The following is a 20,413-nucleotide window of genomic DNA, read 5'->3' on the forward strand; positions in this document are numbered from 1 at the left end:
TATAAGATAACAAAAGATGGTTATTCACATCTTATATTCTATTCTCTATTCGCTTGTCTCTAGAAACCCGACTTTACTCTCTACCTAATAAGATTATAGCAATAAGTGGAAATTATATAGAAGCTACATGCGCGGCCACTCGTTTGAATATCGACTTGTTCTCACAATATCATTGTGAAAAACGACTCTGATGGCAATTTTAAGACTCGGTAATTGAGAAGTACAGTACTAGTCAACTGCTATCAGCCGAAACTCAATTTCACACCAAAATCGCATTTTTGCTATATTTTTAAATATAAAAATCTCTATAAATAATAATTTGAATTTAATAAAACTTTGTTTTTATAAAGTTTATATAATGATAATTGATATTTTCTATAATTCAAAAGTTTAAGAAATTTCTAATATTAAAATTTATAAGATTGAATTAAAATATTAAAAAAGTTGCTTGATTTTCGCTTATTTACTAGTAAATCTAATCATTTTGAAAATATTCTAATTTTCAATTTATATAATAGAATCAATAAAAATCTAAAAAATAATTGATTTAATTTTTATCAAATTGTTATTAAAAATAAATTAATAAATAATAATAAAAAGTTATATTATATTAATAATAATAAGAAAATTTATGATTATAAATGATGAGTTTTGGTGTGAAAACGTGTTTCGGCTGATAGCAGTTGGCACTTGCTGTATATTATTCCACGATTGTGTAGAATCGTCGTTGAATTGCAACTTTGCAATGTGATGGCGAAACTGTAGGTGTGTAGTGTGAAAGCAAGTCGGTGGAGCTATTAAAATGCCTAGTAATATCGTTATATGTTGATAGAAATCAGTAGGTGTAAAGATTGGATTGTGAAATCTTAAGACGAATACATTATGGTGCTATTTTGGCTAAACAAATCATCATTGATAAACAATACGTCGGCATCGATTTTGGTTTCTAATCACCACAATAGTATTTCCTAGTGTTTCTCGAAGCAATAATCTGTCAGAAGCTGGTGTCGTGGACCTATTCGATGCTACATACGTCCCTGACTATAGCCACTTGTTCCGCAAGGTGAAAATTGATTGACAACATGTTGGTTGACTGGAAGAAGTTTTGCATACCGCCAGTATTGTGTTTACGGGTCTTTCTTTTCCCTCTAATGCGTGTGTAAATCTTGCCGTGACGAAGTATATAAGGGTAGTATACTTTCTGATCACCTACATGTTGCCGAAATACTAAATTCGCTGGAAATATTTGATCCTAGAAACATGGGATTGAATTGTAGAGTTGAGATTTGTCTTCTCAATTATGATAGAAAAATAACTCCTACTTATGCTGTGATTGAGCTGATAGCTCTCAAAAAACATTACAGGTCAATACTCAGACATCAAAGCAAAATTCTAGAAGTATGGTAATCGTCGTTGAATTTTGCACTTGCAAAAGAAGCGATGTGATAAAAAAGGTCAAAAATCGACTTCCATATCTTTTCATGATATCCTTCATCCCTGTGCAATATGTTTCGAATGCTGGAGCCCTACAATCAAACATTTTATCAGAAGAAAATAGATGTATCGTAGATTGTATAGGCATATCAATTTTCTGTCGCCTTCTTACTTTGCGCTTGCTAAGTAGGAGCTGTACTGGGTTGAAAGGTACTACAAGATGCCTACACGACGTATCCTTAAGATCGTGATAAGCAGTACTTTGATGTGTAACCCGATATATATTCTGATATATACATACCAGTTAACGTGGTTTATCATCGAGTGGGCCATATCATCGAGTGGGCCACTCCAAAATACACCAAAATTAATGCTTTTTTAATATTTTATTTTAATAATCAATCATTATTTTTAGAAAAAATAAATATAAAATAATAATGAAAATTTAGCTCTTTATAAATCTAGTTTTGATATAAAAATTTCTTTTATATTTGAAAAAAAATGAAATTTGTCACGATTTTCGTTACAAAAGAAATATTTCTATAATAACTATTATAATAATTTGAATTTTCAATAAATAACTAGATTTTCATATTATTTATATAATTAAAATTTATAGTTTCAATTTTTAGAAATTTTATCAATAAATAAAGAAAGTGCACGGTTACGCACAGACGAATTTTGTATGTAAAAATGATGGCCCACTCGATGATATGGCCCACTCGATGATAAACCACGTTATGGTATATTATCAGTGCAAAAATAGTGAACGTTTATGTTGCAAGTGAAATAGATGTGATAAATGTATAATCCCAAGGTTACCTAAGCTCGGACCATTCATTTTTCCGGCTCAAGATACGTTTAACCTTACATCACCTACCAGACCCTCAAGTAGCTCCCAAGTCCAAAAAGACACCCTCCCCCAAAACACCTAGAAAATGCGTCCCTCAATCTTCGGCGTCTTTTCGCTGCTCTCCCTTCTCCCCTCCTCTCTCGCAACTCAACTCATCTTCACAATCCCAACGACTTCTCAACTAAACCCATCAACTCTCCCCCCCTCCACCCACGCAATCCTCAGTACCCTTTCTCACACGCACACCGCGCCTCTCACTCCATCCAATTCCTTCTCTTTCCGCAACCTTACCAGCGGCTCCTACCTCCTCACCGTTTCCTCTCCCACCCACGCTTTCATTCCTCTCCGCGTCGATATTCATCCTGCATCCTCCGAGTCGAATCTCATTCCCATCGAAGCATTTACCACTTTCCGCGCCAACGAATGGAGCAACAAGGGAGAGATCATCCCGGTTTCTAAACTCGGAGATGATAAATACACAGCGGAAGTTAAGCCACTTGTCGAGAAAAACTATTATCTTGAGCGAGTGGGGTTCTCGCCATTGAGTTTATTGAAGAATCCTATGATCTTGATTGCTGGATTCAGCATGCTTATTGTGTTTGGAATGCCTTATCTTATGGATAATAGTATGTGTATTCTTCTTGAGTTTCTGGGAGTCAGATTTGAGGCTTCACAATCATGCCATGTAATATATTCTTCGTTTTCTATGCTAACAGTACATCTTTTACAGTGGACCCAGAACTCAAAGCAGAATTTGAGGAGCGCCAGAAGAGTGGTGGTGGAATTACAGGCGGTGCCAATGGCGCCAATCCATTGCAAAATTTCGATGCGGCAGCTTGGTTGGCTGGGTCTGGTGGAAAGAAGGAGGGAGGCGCTGCAAGTGGTGGAAGAGAGATTATCAGATGAGAGTGGTGTCTCCATCCGTGGAGTTTTGTTGATATTCTAGCTGATTGATGAGAGATGATCGATTTATTGGATTATGATAATACCCGGGAACCATGGGTCGAGCCACGATGCGAAAATTAGATACAGAAAAGATTGATCTGTTAAGATAACAGAAGAATGGTATAGGGACATCCATATCAATTTGAGGTTCATGCTTCGAGAAGCCACCAGGAGCGAGAAATCGACCAACCACTTGAGATTCCATAGTGCTTTGGCTCAGAAAAATACTTGCAATTGATGATTTATGATGCCAAGCGGCTCTCGTCAGTAGGTCTACTCTTGTATCAATACAGCATTTAGTGAATTCTGGATCAGCAACTCTCATTGAATATCTTACACTGCAGATCTCATCTTAAGTGGACAATGATAGAGCAGACCGGATAGCACTAATATCAAACATCCAAATCCAAAGGGTAGTATGAGTGATTTTGCAGTTTCCTATCCATCTTACTGTTCATTGCCAGCGGGCGTTCAAACAAAGCTCATACTGAGGCTACTTGAGGAGTAAGCATTTCATACCCGGGCATTAGTTGTGAACCTAAGTGAGGACCTCTTCTTCCACTCTCCTATCTCCTACTCGTGACTACGAACCAGGCTCGCTAAAAATCAAAATCGCGGGGGAACTATCTCCCCCTCTTAAAAAATGTAATGTATAGTGTTCAAGATATACAAACCAGAAGACTGGATTATCAAATATCAGAGTTTTCAGGTGTAGAGTCGCGGTTGTGTTTGAGAGGATTTGGAAACTTAGTGTACTACTACTGAGCTGGGTACTATCCATCAGATGGTTGGAGTATACTATTTGGAAGTCATGAGCGGAAGCTGTTCCTGCAAAATCTTGGGATACAATATGAAATTGTTTCGTCATCTCCTATTTACCTGACCATCCCACTGAATTTATCTACCAAAGTGAGATATGAGATCATCCTCTCGGCATTTTGAACACCACCCGGGACTTGGAATTTCAATACCTTAATCAATGATCATACAACAATCTAGAAGCACATTCGGCAATGATGAAATACCCCAAGATTTCCGCTTCCTGGAGGATCTTCATAGGATCTGACCCGATGGTTTGGTAAACTGATTTCTGAGCCGGCGGCTACCAGATTTGTATCCCACAACTTTGCACATGTCATTTCATGGATTAATTTCATACCAACTTCTGTCTGCTTTGGTATCACATGTATCTCTTCGCATTGTAAAACGTACGACTCAATTCCATGTCTTCGACTTACAGTACCTCAAAATTCAGAAACTCATCTTTTAACACTACCATGAGTACCTTGCCGCAGCGGTCGATTTCCCACGACCGCGCTTATTCTATGACCTCAACATGTTTTAGTTCTCTGAAACGAACAAAAGTCCATGGACCTCGACCGCTCAGCCTTCATGGGGCGCTAACACATAGCCGGGTATGGGGTTCCTGGGTTTCGGATGCGTGTCCCTGGGATTGGATAAAGGCACTTGGAGAAGTTGGTTATGGGGTTTGTTAGCGGCGATGAGAAGAGATTGGGTTTAGAGACCGGACACTGCAGATGCTGTAAGACGGGTGGTGGTATCGTGTTTGGCCGACTAACTTGTTCGTGATCCTTTGGATATTGGCTCGTGTATATAGATGAGGGGTATCTCTTGATTCTTCTGGATTCATTTCTTCATCTTCTTCTTCTTGGAAAATAGACGTCTGTTCACTCTCTAACTATCTAGTCACTCTTTTTGAATCTGAAAATTAGTCTTTCTTTTATCTCAGGCTTCCCAAACACTCCTTTCCATTTCATTCTCCTCAAAAACTAACAAAATGTGCTGCTGTTTCGGATCCCGCGGGGAACACGTCGAGCCCGTCAAGAAAATCCCACAGCACGAATTCGACGAGAAGAAAAAAGTGTACGAATCTAACGGTCATCGATCATCACTTCCTCGTCGTCGGCATTCAAATAAATACGTAGATAGGGATAGTTCGAGAGACAGCAGCAATTCTCCACGAAACGGATCTCGAGGATCGCAGAATGGATATGGTAGTAGCAGTGGTGGTAGTGGTAGTAGTAGGGATTTGAGAGGTTATAACAGTAATGTGGATTCTCACAGGTATAGTAATGGCGGATATGGTCAGGAAGGATATATTCAGGGAGGACATAGTCAGGGAGTACGCTCGCCCCCATCATTGGGGACTAGCGTGCTACGGGGCTCTACATCGCGGTATTAATCTGATTACCGGAGATGAATACAACATATTTGAGTAATAGGGGATTCTCCATCATCTTTGCGGGAGGAGAGAGAAGGTCAAGAAGACATGTTCAGAGAAGAAGATGCGATGCTGGACATCGATCCTGTCCGCGATATTTCCATTCATATCTTCGAGATTCTCTTAGGGACAAGTCACCACACCATCCACCCGTTATCTGTAAAGTATGGACAGATCTGCATCACCATCGCCCACAAGCTAAAACTCAGAAAGATATCAAGAACTAGAGAGGGAAACCCGCTTTGAGTGATATCCGCAGCAAAGATTACTCGGAGGATATGTAGATTAATTCCGTTTCTTGCAATTTGTTTTTATGGGAGTCTGGCATAGACGATTGGGAATTTTGATGTATCGGTTAGAAGATAGATAATATCAAGCAGGAAGGGCATGAGGAAATGAATATTATAATCAATATCTTCTCGTTAAATCAACCTTGTGAGCCTTTTTCCTGGTGATGATGTAATTGCACCGAAGTCCTCGGACCAGCTTTTCAGAACTCAGGACGAAAGTTGGCAAGATTCGAGACGCCGATGAAACATTGTTGAACTTTGAAGAAAAGACAGTCGCTGAAAGGAAGGCATTTAAGAAAAATATGAGATCTCACAACTTATTTACCCTGAATCCTCGAACAACAGCTTTTTATATAACATATAATTTTTTGACTAGCCCACCTTTCCGTTACTAGTACTACTTCTAAGTCTACCCGAACCCTTCTTTCTTCCTCCATCTAAACCATACAATCCGCCTGCAAAAAATACCAAAAACGCACCCACCAAGGTCCCAGGACTAAGTCTATTTCCAAACAACCAAATACTCAATAACAAACTAGCTAATTTCCTCACGTTCAACACAATCGTGACCGTAAGTGCAGAAGATGCAGCGGCAAGCAAGTTAACTCCGCGTATGCATGCATATTGTGTGAGCACATTCATAGCAAGAAAGACGAGTTGGCTTGGTAGATAAATTTGTGAGAATTTGGAGACGAGGTCCGAGGGGAGCGTTTGGACATCGAAGAAGGGAAGGCTGAGCGGTGCGGAGGAGGCAAGCCTGAGGAATTGGCGATACATGGAGGGGAAAAAAGGAGCGAAAAGAGGCAGTGCGAGAATATGTGAGTAGAAGAGGTTCTCTTTCCAGTGGGGCCCGTATTCTTTGTAGGTTTCTTCCGTGTAAAGACCCATTATTGCAGAGAGCACTTGGGCAATAAAGAGGATGACGAGTCCTGTGTTGAAAGAGGGTATGTCTGCGTCTACTTTTCCGTCCTGCAAGGGGATTGTTAGTGATATTCGAAGGTATAAGAAGCGCGATAATACCTTAGACTGTGCATCGAACATAGCTGCTGTAACTACTCCAATTGTCAAAAGAATGACGGCGATAATTTGTATCCTAGAGAATCGCTTCCCCCATAGATATCCCGCAGCCAAGGTTGTAATACTACCTCCAGATCGTAAAATGATGTGCATAGGCACTGAAATATTATAGCCGAATGCATGATTGTTCATGACATTGATTGTAAAGAATAAAACAATATTTATAATCCATCGACGTATAGGGACACGATTTGGTGTGAGGAAGAGCGGGGGTCGACTTCGATCGAATTGGGAGATGTAGCTGGTCACAGCTACAAAGATGAATTGAACAAATGTCATAAGAGTTCCTTCAGAAAATTAGAATGGCATTCGATGAGGTGGTGCATGGAGGGGATGTACCGCTATCTTTCTCGACTCTGTTTTGATCAATGTCAGCGGGGTACTCGAAACAATATAACGTCAAAAGCAAGGGAGTCAAAACTTACTTGACAATGGCTTCCAAAGCGAAAACCTAAGTATGCAATGAGCTCCTCATCCTTTCCCATTTTCTAAACATGTAGGAGCACTCACATTTGAGCAACAACCTCCGAAAATCAACCCAAGCATAGCACCCACAGCCAACCATTGCGGAATCGTTTCAATAAACATGCGCCCCGCCATTGCAAGCAATTTCGAGGACGTAGATCTTTTATCATTGATTCCATACATTTCAGCCTTTTCCAATGACGGTGCAGCATTAATAACCTTTGGGGCTACGACATCTCCATCGGCATTCGAAGCTTGTAAATCTCGAAGGGTGGAACGACGCCGTTGGGCCGGCATAGATGCTTGCTGCTGGCTGCTAGCAGAATCAGCTCTGCGTCTTCGAGCCATTCATAAATACGCCTTTCTGACTAACTGAATGCGATCAGGGGGAGGCGTTTCCGTGTTGGAATCTAAGAATGGAGGATTTTTTGAATGTGATGTTCCAGAATTTTGGGTACCGATGTGACTGAAAGCGGTTCGATATGGGATATGATACAAAATTGGACAGTGGCTCAGCAACAATGCAGTTGGTATCAAAAAGAAGAAAACAATTTTAAGAAGATGTTGGAATCTGACACGTAGAATAGAGGCACACTACTGTATTTTTATTTGCTTTTGATAATCCCCCAATTGCAGGTGCGCTCTGCAAGGATAATAAGTAGGTAGGTAGGTACTCTGTCGATTCTAGCTTTCAGGTTTTTTCTCTCTATGTGCTGTCTAGGTAGTTGGATAATTTGTGGAGGTAAGAGCTCAAGACATTTAACGTTATCCATATGCTAAGTAAACAACATTATAATCTCCGTATTATAATCTCTAGACAGATACAGCTGAAGGAAGGAGTAGAGGACAACGTGGAAGTAGCTACCCTGAGTAATTTTAGCTGAGGTAGTAGCAATTTAGCATGGTTGTTCTGGAATCTAGAGCAAAGAGACCCCATAAATAGTATCATGGTCCCTGTACGTCCCCTGAAATTGGCGTCTAATTTTCAGCGATTGCCGAATAACCCCGGTAGTAGCTTAACAAGGTTATTTAAAGCTCTTCAAGGTTAAGTATTGTTGAAGAGTAATTGTAAAGTATCTTCATGTGCATCGGTGGCTAGATATAAGTCCCTCGAGAGTCGAGATTCGGATTCCACTGACATCTAACTAGGTGCAGCGGGAAATGGATGGACGTCCATTCACAGTATATATACCTCTCTAGCTGTATGCTAGGGATAAATGGAAATGGCAATTCTCTTCCTCTTACAGATTAAAAGATCTTTGACGAGAGTAACGTTGCGTCTATGAAGCTATTCCCGATGGTTAGGCCCTAGTGAGCTAACAAACTTTACATTATAATTCTGATACCTCGGGGGTTCTTCCTGATCAGGAGCAACTGCGGCTAGTGCTACAACCTACGAATGTCACCATCTTCCACGAACAGTCCCCAATACTCCCTCAAATCTCGGAGTACTTCTTTCATCTATCAAGAATTCAATGAGCAAATGACTTGGCCCCAATGATTCCGGGAAAGTCTTCCCTTTCAAAGCTTCAGTCCATATATTCAGGTGATATTCAAGGACGCTCAAATATGATTATCAGCACCTCAAAATATCTGCAATATTTTCATACTCAAATCTACTAAAAGAATCCGTACAAACCAACAAACTTTCATACAACGCTTTTCCAAAAAAAGACAAAAAAACAACCTGAAAGAAACCCCCTAAAATCTAACCGAAAATCATCTCAATTGAAACCCCTCTCCAAGGACATACCCATCCAAGTACAAAAATCACATCACAAACCCAGCATAATCACCACCCAAACCCTCCATCAAAGCCGTCCCTTCCCATCAACAATGCTATAATCCTTCCACATCTTAACCCCCACATCACCCACACCATCTCCCTTAATTCTCGAAGCGATGATTTGTTTCCGCGCTAGCCATTCTTCTCTCGATTCAGTGCTCCCTCTGCGCAGTAAATATGTACCATCATCATCCTCTTCGATATCATCATCTGCATTTTTCAAAAGCGAACCGTGCTCTTCGATAGAAGATGTTCGTCGATTGTGGGTATGGAAGTGGGAAAAAGGATTGGAATGGATGTGAAAGTGCTTGTGCGATTTAGTTGAGGAATTGGAGGAGGAAGGTTGGGAAGTAGATGTGGAAGTGGATGCTGGAGAGGAGACGGAGTGATGCGAAGATGAATTGCCCATTGTATGTATTTTCTTCGCGTGAATGACAGCTCTATAAACCGAACAAATAAATTCGAAGCAGATAGATAGTATTCAAAACCCAGACAAAAATATCAACCAAAATACAGAAAACCAAGCATGCGCAACCTCTCCATCCCATCCCCAATATATCACTCCCAAAACCTGTACACCCCCATCAAACCCCAACATCCACACCCCCCACCAGCCATCCCAACAACCACAAACAACATCAAGCTCCTCCCTCGCAAAGCCCTCGTCCGGGTCTTCAGCCCTACAGCCCTCTTTCCACACCCACAATCACGCCAATAACCCATCTCTGATCACCCATCAATTCTAAATTGTAGGGCTACAAGCGACCGTGGTTATATGAAGTTGGTCCGTAGGCGCGCGACTGCCTGGCTGCACGAACGTCCCGAGCGTGGTAGGAAGAGAGACCCGGCCGGTGGGGGGATCGGTCCAACATCTTTTCGATCGATAAGTACGCTTTATATCATAGAGGCGGTGCAGGTATTTTGGGAAGATTGGCAGGCGACGATATCATGTGAGTGTTCATCTGCATAGAATCAAGCGAACTCGGTAGCTGTAGTGAAAGATTTACTTCTTGTGTTCTACGTCGTGTTTTCACACCATATACTTCTCCTCTCTTATTTGTGATTGATTTCCCAGATATAAATCTTTTTACCTTGTATTTCTTCTTTCTTTTTCTCTGGTATTTACTAATAATAATGATAATATTCCTCCTTTCCTCATTCCTAAAACTGAGACTGAACACTGAAGAAGACGACAACGAATTTGAAGAATGTCTTCTTGGGCATATCATCAATCAAACAACTTTTCCGCGGAAGCGAAAAAGAACTGGTAAATTGTAGTTTTGAAACATGTACATTATGCTCGGATTATAAACCTATACTCAACACGTGTGCATTTATAGGTTATCCGACATGCTAGAAAGAGCCGTGGGTATAATGTTCCTTTTAAGCGATGAGGTCGCTACTCATTGATCTATTACACAGCGACGTCGCCAACTATCTCGAGGTTTCCTTGCCTTCTGCTCCTGACAAAGCCATAGAGTGTCTACTACACCATGTTGCGCGTCATGGAGATCTAACACCGAGAGGGCTCAAAAGTCTACATGATGAAGTCGGCCGAGATCTGATCATCATATCGTTTCGTAGAGGCTCCCAGCCATAACGATGTCTAATGAACCCATCCAACGCCCGTGTACTCCCGAAGCATCCCTCTAATTCCGATACCAAGTTTATAGCCGTACTTATTACTCGGATCCTCCCGCAGTCATCGTTAACATCGCTGCTCCCAAAAGAACCCACCAATACCTAAAGTTCACAATATTAGCACATCCATCTATCCATTTGACCTCATCGCAAAACCCAACAACAAAGGACTCACTTCTGCAAAAAAGTCTTCTCCGGCACCTCCTTCTCCAGCTTTCCCTCCTTACTCAAAACAACCTTAGGACCCAAGACAGGTTCCTTCCCCTCAACCATCCGTCTAATCTCGACTTTCGGCGCAAAGTCCCTCGTAGCACCCGCATCTATAACACCACTCTTAATCGTAACCCCCAACACCGCACCCTGCGAGTCCAACGTCAAAAGAATAGTCGGTCTGTAACCCTTTTCGAAATTCGACAAGGAGAGAAGAGAAGTGGAGCTTTTGAAGACAGAGGTGGCAGGATCGAATATGCCTATGCGAGCGAGGTTTTCATTGGGGTTACGGGATTCCGATTCTGGAGATGAGAATATCTCGGGAAGGAGATCGGTAGGAGGATCGTAGGATGAGAGGGAGGCGGAGAGAGTAGAAGGGTTGTAGGATATACTTGCTAGTGGGTATGCGGAGGCGGAGAGGAGGGGTTGGATGTAAATTGTTGCTGTGTCTGTTTGGTCTGTGATTGCAGCGGTCGAGGGAAGGAAGTGTGCGCAGAGCGCGAGGAGGAGAGTGGCGGGTTTCATGATTGTGCTTGGGTTATCGGGTTGATTGTTGGAGCGAAGCTGGAGATTTGAGGTGAGAGCTTCGTGGAGCTATTGTCCGGGGAAGGCTGTGATTACGTAAGATGATAAGCGCGAATGTTCGAGATTCCATGCTGTGGATCAATTTCAACGTTTGATGTATGGATTGTACGACACAATGCACGTACAACGTTGAGAATTCATTCAGTTACGGCCTCGATTCAAGAAATTTGATATTTGCCCTATAATGTTCCCAGACCATTTCGTGTTTCTTCTCTACCCATTCGACATAACATGACTGTTTGCCTGCAAGGGCAACAGCTTTTCATAAGATTTGGCAAATAATGCCATTTGCATTTCGACTTGAGTATATACATGATTCCCTCAAAAACAGACAAACCCGAGGCGCCCCTTGATCTATTTATCAATGCCGTGTAAAATACTCCTACCCAACGCCATAAAACCAAAGAATCAAGGCGAAAGAGAAAGGGGTATTATGAGACGCAATCAGGGCCCTTCTCGCCATGAAGACTCTTCATGTCCAGACTCTGTCTTATGATGTGGAGCATCTGACTCCTTCGTGTTACTCATATCTGCGTCAACTCTAACCTCGGCTTGCTCGGGGGTATCAGGCTCGTCGCTTTCTTCATCGTCATCTTCTAATTCATCAGAGTCATCCGTCATATCTCCTTCCATTTTGTAACGCTCGTTTCGCTCAATTAAGCCTTTGTAATAATCGGTCAACATTTCTGGCTTTGGGATTATTTTCCAATCAACACGGTGTAAAAATTCAAGCTCCAGTAATCCTAATTCTGCCAATTTGACACCACCGACTCTCGCATACGTAGAATTGTTCCAGAAAATGTCCGAAAGTCCTTTTGACGCTACCGTCGCTGCTGTGATCAAAAATCGATGAACAGTCAATGTTGTAATTGTAAATGCAGGGTATGATGCGCAAAGTTGATCAATGTAATAAACCATAGAAAGTAAAAGAGGAGGTTTGAGGGTTGCATGCTTTGCAAGCCGCGCCAGATAATCAAGAACAGAAATCCCAGGAGGTGACCTAGAACTCATTAGTAAAGAGGTATCCTGGTACAATATGGATATACAAACCTAGAATGAAAGCGTGTCAACACCCCGCCTTGGGGAGGAAGAGCATCATTTCTTTGAATCAATTCTGCGATCATACTAGCTATAAGAATCACCATATCCTCTTCCTCACAGTGCTCATACTGTCGAGGCAAAATCTTCACGGACGTTTGAGGTTTTACTCTTTTCGAGAGAGACTCCTTTTTACTGGAAGTATTCGCATCTTCAATTGCCGATTGGCGTCTCTTCATGCTTGGTGATTCCGGTTGTATTGGTGGGTTTATATTTCGTAATACATTGACGTTGGGTTGCTCTGGCGCAATGGTGGGCTCTGGAGGAGGATCTTCTACTTTCACTTCCGCGGACGGCGATGCTCCATCTGCCATCCTAGAAGGCATCATAGGAGGACTCCACTGCGTAGATGCATCAACATAGACCCATTTCTTTGGTTGCGACTGGGGTGTCGATTGCTGTTGTGGTTGTGATTGTGGCGAAGGAGAAGGTTTGTTTGCAGCCGATGTTCTGCGCGACAGTGAGGGTCGTGTCGCAGTAGGTGCATAGTGATAGAGAGTAGGAGAAGCTTGGGATCTGCTCAGTGATGGCGACTTCAACATATTCCTTTTTCAAACTGAATCATGATCAGTGCCTTCCGACTCTGGACTAAATTGGCGGAGTGGAGTTGAGCGAGTGGGTAAGAACGATGGGGTGGGGGTTTGATAGGGCGTGGTGTCAGAAATAGCTGCGATTCGATACTTTTGATAGTCGCGGAAGGACCTAAGTGAGAGTGGTAGGAATGTACAGTCTTATAAGGTTTTGTTTCTATCGACTTTGCGACGTATCTGTATCGTATCTAGTAAGGAGGAAGTAAAGGAGGCAAGAAATAGTCAATAAGGTGCAAGAAAAGTGTTGACTGGAAAACTCTGCTTGAGAATGATTCCGGTTAATGTTTAAGTACAGTACCTGGATATGTATGTGTATGTGTACGTATATATGCGATAGATATTGTGTGATAATGACTCGTGATACAATAACGCCTTCTTCTCTTTCTCTTTCTATCGAGTATTTGATGTTCAATTTGTCTGATCAATTTATTATATCATTTTCGTTATCTCATGTGCATGTAAGATACCGTGAACTACCTTCCACTACCTCGTACCTTCCACTACCTTCCTCCCTCGAGCCTCCCTATCTCCGATCCATGTGAAGAAGTCCAATCCAATCCCACGCTTGAGGTAACCCCCAGACTCCAGAGTAGCGCGTCATCCATCCGTAATAGTAAAGAAAGAGCGTTTGGTTCGAGAACATAGAGCATATCTCCGAGGTGATGTCTATCTGACCTACACAATATCTACCTGTCTCGATTACCGTCCCTACCAAGGTCTCTCCATATTGTAATAATCATTGTACATACCGGATTCTTCTTCAAGCGATTGATTGCACTGTTGTTCGATACTTGTCTTTCAACAATTACATTGTTGTTGTTGGTGTTGTTTTAGAAGAGGTAGTAGGTATTGTACGAGTTACAACTCATTCGTCATTAACCTTAGTTCTAATGGAACCTTATTAACAAATTCCCTTTCCTATCTGCGTACAACATTCAGACATTCTTTCTACCCAACCTACTACTAATTAATCAACCACGAATCTCACCATCTTACCTATCGAACACAAATCAATCCAAAAATAATTCTTGCTTCTTCTAATAACTTCCTTCGTCATCGGGTGCTATTTCGAGATAGTTTTCCCTACATTCGCTGGCTTGAAAGTACACTATGGCTAGAAGTTTAGCCACACAAGGATGGCCGCTCTTGATTCGAAATGCCAGGTCTACCTCGGAGCAGATCGCCAACTTGAAAGGTCTCAAGAATGAAATCGTTGGTCATGCTTTAAAGAAGGAAATGGTTGTAACCATGGGCCTTGTGGAACCTGTTGTACGCCTATGTCTCAACAAGTCGGTTCCCAAAAATCAGGACGGAAAGGCACACGACCATAGTTATGCGATCCGACCATCACAAGAAGAGGAGGAGGAGGAAATGCTTCGACTGCAAGCTCTTCAAGTCTTAGGAAGCCTTGCATATGGTTAGCAGATTTACTATACTCATTGTACCCTTCATTAACATAAACTAGGCGGTCCAGCTTTCCTTGCGCCATTACACTATGGCTCTGCGCTCCCAGCTATCCTATCGAACTTTTGCCCATCGAATAATCCACCACAAACAGTTCTCGCAGCACTTCGGGCCTTAACCAATCTTGCAGAATCCGCAATGCTTGCCACAAGTGCACATCCTATTACCATCAAATCTCTGGCCGCAGCGTTATTCATACGCCCGCACCTTGTCTCGCTAACCCGCATCATTTCCCAAACATCATCATCACACATTATACAAAATCAGATCTCGTTGGCGGCATCACTTATAGCTCGAATATGCTTGCAGGAGTCTCACCAACAAAGTCTAGCAAGTTCCGGTGTTCTGGATGCTTTAGCTGTGAAACTAGCCAGCTTTGTTGTAGCTCAGGGACTGGTTATTCCAGGTGCAGATATTATTGCGCATAGGGACGGACTACTGGAATACTTTCCCCAAGTTTCGCCCTCAAACGTTAGTTTTCCGGCGATTTTAGAGGCTCTAGCTAGCATTGTAGCCGAATCCAAGCTGAGGGCTTCACAACTACTTTATCACCCATCAATTATGGCCGTATTCCCATCGATTCCAGCAGGGGAGGAACCCGTCTTGCAACACTCAAGAGCTGCTTGGAACACGTCCAATTCAGCAGGTTTAGGCCCAAAGCAAAGCCACTTGAATGCTATTGATTGTTTACTCCCGATCATTCCACAACATCCAGTTAAGAGCGCACAGGCTTCCGCATTTCCGCCACTTGGTTCATCTAGCTCTCGGGAACCTCCCAATGGTCGTGGAAAGTCTAATTCTGCCTCCACATGGGGCGGCGCACCAGATCGTAATGGTTCACCACCGGAAAGTCAAGTGGTTCCAGATGAATCTGAAACCCCCATGGTTGCATATTTGATATTTATCATGAGGTCACGAGAATGCAAGGAGAGACTTATGGCTGCATATCTGCTAACAGTTCTATTTCGAGCCGGTCTTATCAACAAAGCCCGAGAACCGACATTAGCTTTGTTAGTGGTGCCGCTTCTTGTGCAGATGTTGAATGAAGATTCCACCCTAGTAAAGTCTAAGGATGCTTCTCATGATCATGAAACGTTGAGGATTGAGTGGTCAATCACAGAAATGGCTCCACGAATATTATCCTTACTGATCACGGATAGCGAACATCTTCAAAAGGCCACTTTTCAAAACAAAGCAATGCCCAAGCTATCTAAGTTGATAAAATTGGCTTATGAGCCAGTGCCAGAGAGTGAAAATGCCCAATTCTGGTCACCTGTTCAGTCGAATGAGGCCAAAGATTATGTGGAACAAACCCCATCCTCACGCCTTGGCGATCCTGGTCAATCTGCTCTCCTTGTCCACAAAATAAAAGTAAGGGAAAGCGTGTTGAGAGCTATAGCCTCTCTTGTTCCTTTCAAAGAGGATCACCGAAAGTCCGTTGTGGATAATGGTATCATTCCTTATATTGTCGAATCGCTAAACCCTAGCCCCCAAAAACCATCAACCAAGGTCAATGATAAAGGTGACAAAACAGAAAAGAAACCCGTGTCAAGCGAAGTTGATGGCAAGCAGGATGGTTACGGGATCAACCACGTGGGCGTTCTTATCGCTGCTTGTACCGCTACCCGCGCCTTGGCAAGATCGGTCTGTATACTTCGGACTACCTTGATTGATAATGGAGTGGTTGCACCAATATTTCCCCTTCTCACTCACTCAGATATCGAAGTCCAGATTGCCGCTACAGCTGCAGTCTGCAATCTTTTGACTGACGTTGCCCCAATGCGAGAGGTTTGTACACTTTGATGCTATTATCACCTCGTTACTAATTTGTTCGCAGAGTTTCATGGAATGTGGGGTACTTAGGATCCTCTGTGAACAGGCTCACTCGACCAACGCAAAGCTTCGTCTCAATGCTACCTGGGCACTCAAACACTTTGTTTGTGGTGTCGGCAATGAGACTAAAAGAAAGTGTTTGGAGGAGTTAGGTTCTGGATGGTTAGACCACCTCATTTGTAACGATACAGAAGATGAAGCACTTCTCAAAGAGAGCAGTTATAGCACAGCCTCTGGGTCTGATGATGCTATGGACGAAGATGTTGAGATGATTCAGTTTGAATCACCAATGAATGGTTCATTCCCAGCCCATAGCAACTCCAGATCTAGTAGTAGCAATCGAAGCAAAAGCTTACAGCAAGCAGAAGCTAAACTTGCAGCTCTAAGGGAAGCCGAACTAAACCCTGCTAAAAAGGCCAGAAAAGACGATCTTGCTGTTCAAGAACAAGGTCTGGATTTCATACGAAATTTGATTTCAAGTGCAGGATCAGGCCATGGTGGCACTGCAGAAAATACTGAAATGATTGACTATCTTTTCAATTCTTTGGGACAAGATCGAGTTTTCGATATTCTGGCATCCAAGCTTCGACCAAAGATCATCAATATTCCCTCCAACGCTAATCGCAGAGATTCTAACGCACAAGAGAAGAAAGTCATTACCCCTCAACCAGAAATCATTGTCGCTGTCGTTTATATCCTAGTTCATATGGCCGCCAGCATCCCTCAACATCGTCAAATCGTCATCGCCCAAACTGAACTCCTCAAACTTCTCATCCCTCACTTCACTAATAAAGCTTACGAAGTACGAGTCGCGTTGTGCTTTCTGGTCTCTAATCTCACCTGGGTGGATGATTCGAATGACGGGCCCGCTTGCGCGCAACGCGTGCATAATTTGAAACAACTTGGTATCCTCGAAAAAATTGAAAATCTGGAACATGATCCGGAATTGGATGTGAGAGAAAGAGCTAAAGTTGCTCTTTGGCAGATGAAAGCTCCAGTTTTCAGTTGATTAATTGCAAATCTTTTAAACATGTGTATATGGGGAAATGGGTATCCGGGGGTTTTAAAGCATAGGCGTTTGGAATGGAAATTATAAACATATGTATTTATGAATGGATGGCATCGGTTATGGAGCGTTTGTATTATCACGCCGGGATATGAATTCAAGGGAAGGGAAAGCAAATCATCGATTGGTTGTTGATAAGGTATCGAAATATGCTCAGATTGAACATCATCAATGAAAATACGTTGGTCTGGTAAAATGGTAATTAAATTCGGAATCTTTGAGTTGAACCACTTCAGTAGGTAGAAAACGATGACATCTGATATAATGAATGCTCTTCACTTATTAATGATTTGTGAATGTTAGCATTCTTTGTAAGAGGTAGAGAAAATCGACGGAATTTCGATGCGTGCCCTTTTGGAGAATGATAAATTTAGATAATTGGGTAGTGAGAGCACCTTGGGTTCTCACTCCATCGGATGCGTTCGATGGAGCACCCAGGTAGGGAGGTAGGGAGGTGGCAGGTAATGACACAGGTCGGATCACGTGCAAATCAAGCTTGGTGAATTTTTTACTGACCCACAGAGTCCTTTTCTGCACAACTTACCGAGTGATAAATATCTTGAACTAATGATTAGCAGACAAGAGTGACTGGGGCTTAACAATTAATAATTTATACAAGACGAGTGTCAAGTAACCTGGAACTGAAAAAAATGAATAAAGTACTCACTAAAAACAAGGCCGAGGCTTCGGCTACATCAAGTGGTCTTGTTCCTCTCAAGACCACATTGGAAACGAGAGCTCGATATTCATTGCTCAGTGTTTACATCACAAGCGTTCCAGCGAAAAAAGCTAGTGGTGTTCTTAAGTAAGTTTTAACCCTCATTTTTGTGGAACTATGCATGTACTCATACTTTCTCAGTTTAACAAGGAGACTCTTTCCTGAAGATGGTGGCTATGATCTACAGCACATCAGAAGATTTGCGAAACAAACGGACGTTCCAGGTCACGTTCGCACTTCAATGCTAGAAGCAAGAGCAGAAAGCGATGGCCCAGTCGACATCAAATCTCCCGAGCTTTTCCTTCTTGTGGGAGCTGCAAATCTCATCAGCTCGGAAGAATTACGCGGTGCCCTTTCTCCAATTTTAGATCCAGCAACCATTTGTTCCATCAAAGTACCTTTGTTAGCCCCGACATCGCAAGAACAAGCGAAGTCTTGGTCGTCTCAATACTGGCCCATAGTATACAAGAAAAGTAATCCGTTTGGTCCCCATCCAGCGATTGTATCTAGAGCAGAAGAAGACTTACAAGGAGAAGTCGAGAAGTATATGGACTTAGCGGCTGAAGTAGCTCGTTCTTCAAGCACGACAGGTGTTGGAGAGCAAATTGGTGCTGTAGTTGTCGAAAGAAAGAACGGAGCTACACGCATACTTGCGGTTGCTGGTGACGCGCGATGGATGAAATGGCCACGGGTTGGGTCTGGTAATGTTACAGCGCATGCAGCGCTTCGAGTTATTGCGATGGTAGCAGATGGAATAAAAATTCAAGAAGAACGTAAAGCTGGCAAAGATTCAGAAGCGAAGAATACTTCAGAACAAAAATCAATTTTCCGTGATCAATCATTGGATACCCTGGAGGCAAAGCACCACAAATCAGCTGAATGGATCGACGGATATCTTTGTCATGAGTTGGAGCTTTACATAACACATGAGCCGTGTGTTATGTGCTCCATGGCTATCGTACATTCTCGCTTTGGACGAGTAACATTCGGACAACGTATGCCAAAGACTGGTGGTCTTTGTGCAGACAGCGAACTCGGCCACGGACTGTTCTGGCGTAAGGAATTGAACTGGTCGTTGCTAGCCTGGCAGTGGATGTCTGGCAAAGAAGATACCGAAACATCCAAAGAATCACAAAGCCTAGTGTCTCACCTTGGTATACACGCCTGATGTTCCGAAGAGGCTGCAAGAAAATACCTTCTAATCCCCCACGATCATTCGGACTTGAGCGTTAAACCACGACTCTGTCAATAGTTATTACTGATACCTAATATCTCGATTGGAAGCATAGATTGAAGTCACCCCCATGGTTGCAGTGGCAAGCGACGGCTAAATCGGCACAAACATCCCAGCTGGTTTACAAAGATTCACACTTATCGAACTTGGAAGCGCCAAGAGAGGTGAACATTTCAGCCAGATGTCATATCGCTTCCAACCGTGGGCTGCCCAATTCCAACTAAAGGCTGAACGTAATAATGGCAGGGCAGATTACACGAAGGAAGAGGGAAAGTACTCTTGTATCTGAAGATTTTCGTTTGTCATAGATCGTCCTGTCTAAAGATCTCTTGGAAGAACGCGCTCCATGCCGAGCTCCCTTTTCATCGACATCTAAACTTCGAGAATCCTTCTTTGGGACTACGCCATTGCTTCTAGCATCCCGATTTAAATGCTTGTCAATGCCAAGAACGCCTTGTGTCTGCAATACAGTGGCGCAGATGGCTCATAGCTAATGTGGAGTGATTATATATATCATGTATTGTTATTCGGGGATAAATTGAGATCGAGCAGTCTTTTCGGCCCATAACTCTACCAAATGGAGGGCCTATACTTCCTTATAGACGGCAACATAGTTGTTGCCTCGTATGGTACAGCATACGCTACATCATCAGGCTACACAGAAACCAAACCAATCGATTTATCAAACCTAAAACTGACTCAAAGTTTGATACGACGTCGTTGCTGGTAACACTACGAGTGCATTAAGCGAATCAAAACAACCACCCATGCTCGCGATATATTTTATGAATAGCACCCTGTAACACATATTACAGGGCTTGATTGGGGAGGTTTGAGCAACCTTGTATCAACCTCTGAACTGGAAACGTGCTAGATCTATAA

The 20,413-nt window shown here is 42.6% G+C and overlaps 8 protein-coding genes across 8 annotated transcripts; 4 read left to right on the top strand and 4 right to left on the bottom strand.

Moving 5' to 3' along the window:
- Positions 1–2,372: 2,372 nt before the first annotated feature.
- EAF02_005987 (uncharacterized protein) lies at positions 2,373–3,193 on the top strand (the record flags this gene model as incomplete). Its single annotated transcript, XM_038902035.1, has 2 exons — positions 2,373–2,913; positions 3,018–3,193. 2 exons carry the CDS (start codon positions 2,373–2,375, stop codon positions 3,191–3,193), a joined length of 717 nt encoding a protein of 238 aa, XP_038758252.1.
- Positions 3,194–5,030: 1,837 nt separating this feature from the next.
- On the top strand, positions 5,031–5,435 carry EAF02_005988 (uncharacterized protein; the record flags this gene model as incomplete). Its single annotated transcript, XM_038902036.1, has 1 exon — positions 5,031–5,435. The coding sequence occupies one exon, from the start codon at positions 5,031–5,033 to the stop codon at positions 5,433–5,435; it is 405 nt and encodes a 134-aa protein (XP_038758253.1).
- A 701-nt stretch (positions 5,436–6,136) lies between these two features.
- On the bottom strand, positions 6,137–7,654 carry EAF02_005989 (uncharacterized protein; the record flags this gene model as incomplete). Its single annotated transcript, XM_038902037.1, has 5 exons — positions 6,137–6,733; positions 6,785–7,128; positions 7,181–7,197; positions 7,267–7,292; positions 7,352–7,654. The coding sequence occupies 5 exons, from the start codon at positions 7,652–7,654 to the stop codon at positions 6,137–6,139; spliced, it is 1,287 nt and encodes a 428-aa protein (XP_038758254.1).
- Positions 7,655–9,117: 1,463 nt separating this feature from the next.
- Positions 9,118–9,501, bottom strand: EAF02_005990 (uncharacterized protein; the record flags this gene model as incomplete). Its single annotated transcript, XM_038902038.1, has 1 exon — positions 9,118–9,501. One exon carries the CDS (start codon positions 9,499–9,501, stop codon positions 9,118–9,120), a length of 384 nt encoding a protein of 127 aa, XP_038758255.1.
- A 1,273-nt stretch (positions 9,502–10,774) lies between these two features.
- On the bottom strand, positions 10,775–11,468 carry EAF02_005991 (uncharacterized protein; the record flags this gene model as incomplete). The annotated part of the gene is made up of 2 exons (XM_038902039.1): positions 10,775–10,835; positions 10,909–11,468. The coding sequence occupies 2 exons, from the start codon at positions 11,466–11,468 to the stop codon at positions 10,775–10,777; spliced, it is 621 nt and encodes a 206-aa protein (XP_038758256.1).
- A 504-nt stretch (positions 11,469–11,972) lies between these two features.
- EAF02_005992 (uncharacterized protein) lies at positions 11,973–13,168 on the bottom strand (the record flags this gene model as incomplete). The annotated part of the gene is made up of 2 exons (XM_038902040.1): positions 11,973–12,528; positions 12,579–13,168. The coding sequence occupies 2 exons, from the start codon at positions 13,166–13,168 to the stop codon at positions 11,973–11,975; spliced, it is 1,146 nt and encodes a 381-aa protein (XP_038758257.1).
- A 489-nt stretch (positions 13,169–13,657) lies between these two features.
- On the top strand, positions 13,658–17,927 carry EAF02_005993 (uncharacterized protein). The gene is made up of 3 exons (XM_038902041.1): positions 13,658–14,633; positions 14,682–16,468; positions 16,518–17,927. The coding sequence occupies exons 1-3, from the start codon at positions 14,327–14,329 to the stop codon at positions 17,520–17,522; spliced, it is 3,099 nt and encodes a 1,032-aa protein (XP_038758258.1). The 5' UTR covers positions 13,658–14,326; the 3' UTR covers positions 17,523–17,927.
- A 302-nt stretch (positions 17,928–18,229) lies between these two features.
- EAF02_005994 (uncharacterized protein) lies at positions 18,230–19,465 on the top strand (the record flags this gene model as incomplete). Its single annotated transcript, XM_038902042.1, has 2 exons — positions 18,230–18,384; positions 18,439–19,465. The coding sequence occupies 2 exons, from the start codon at positions 18,230–18,232 to the stop codon at positions 19,463–19,465; spliced, it is 1,182 nt and encodes a 393-aa protein (XP_038758259.1).
- Positions 19,466–20,413: the final 948 nt, after the last annotated feature.

This window comes from Botrytis sinoallii (genome assembly GCF_014898435.1).
Source record: "Botrytis sinoallii strain Bc 23 chromosome Unknown BSIN_009, whole genome shotgun sequence".
NCBI lineage: Eukaryota > Fungi > Ascomycota > Leotiomycetes > Helotiales > Sclerotiniaceae > Botrytis > Botrytis sinoallii.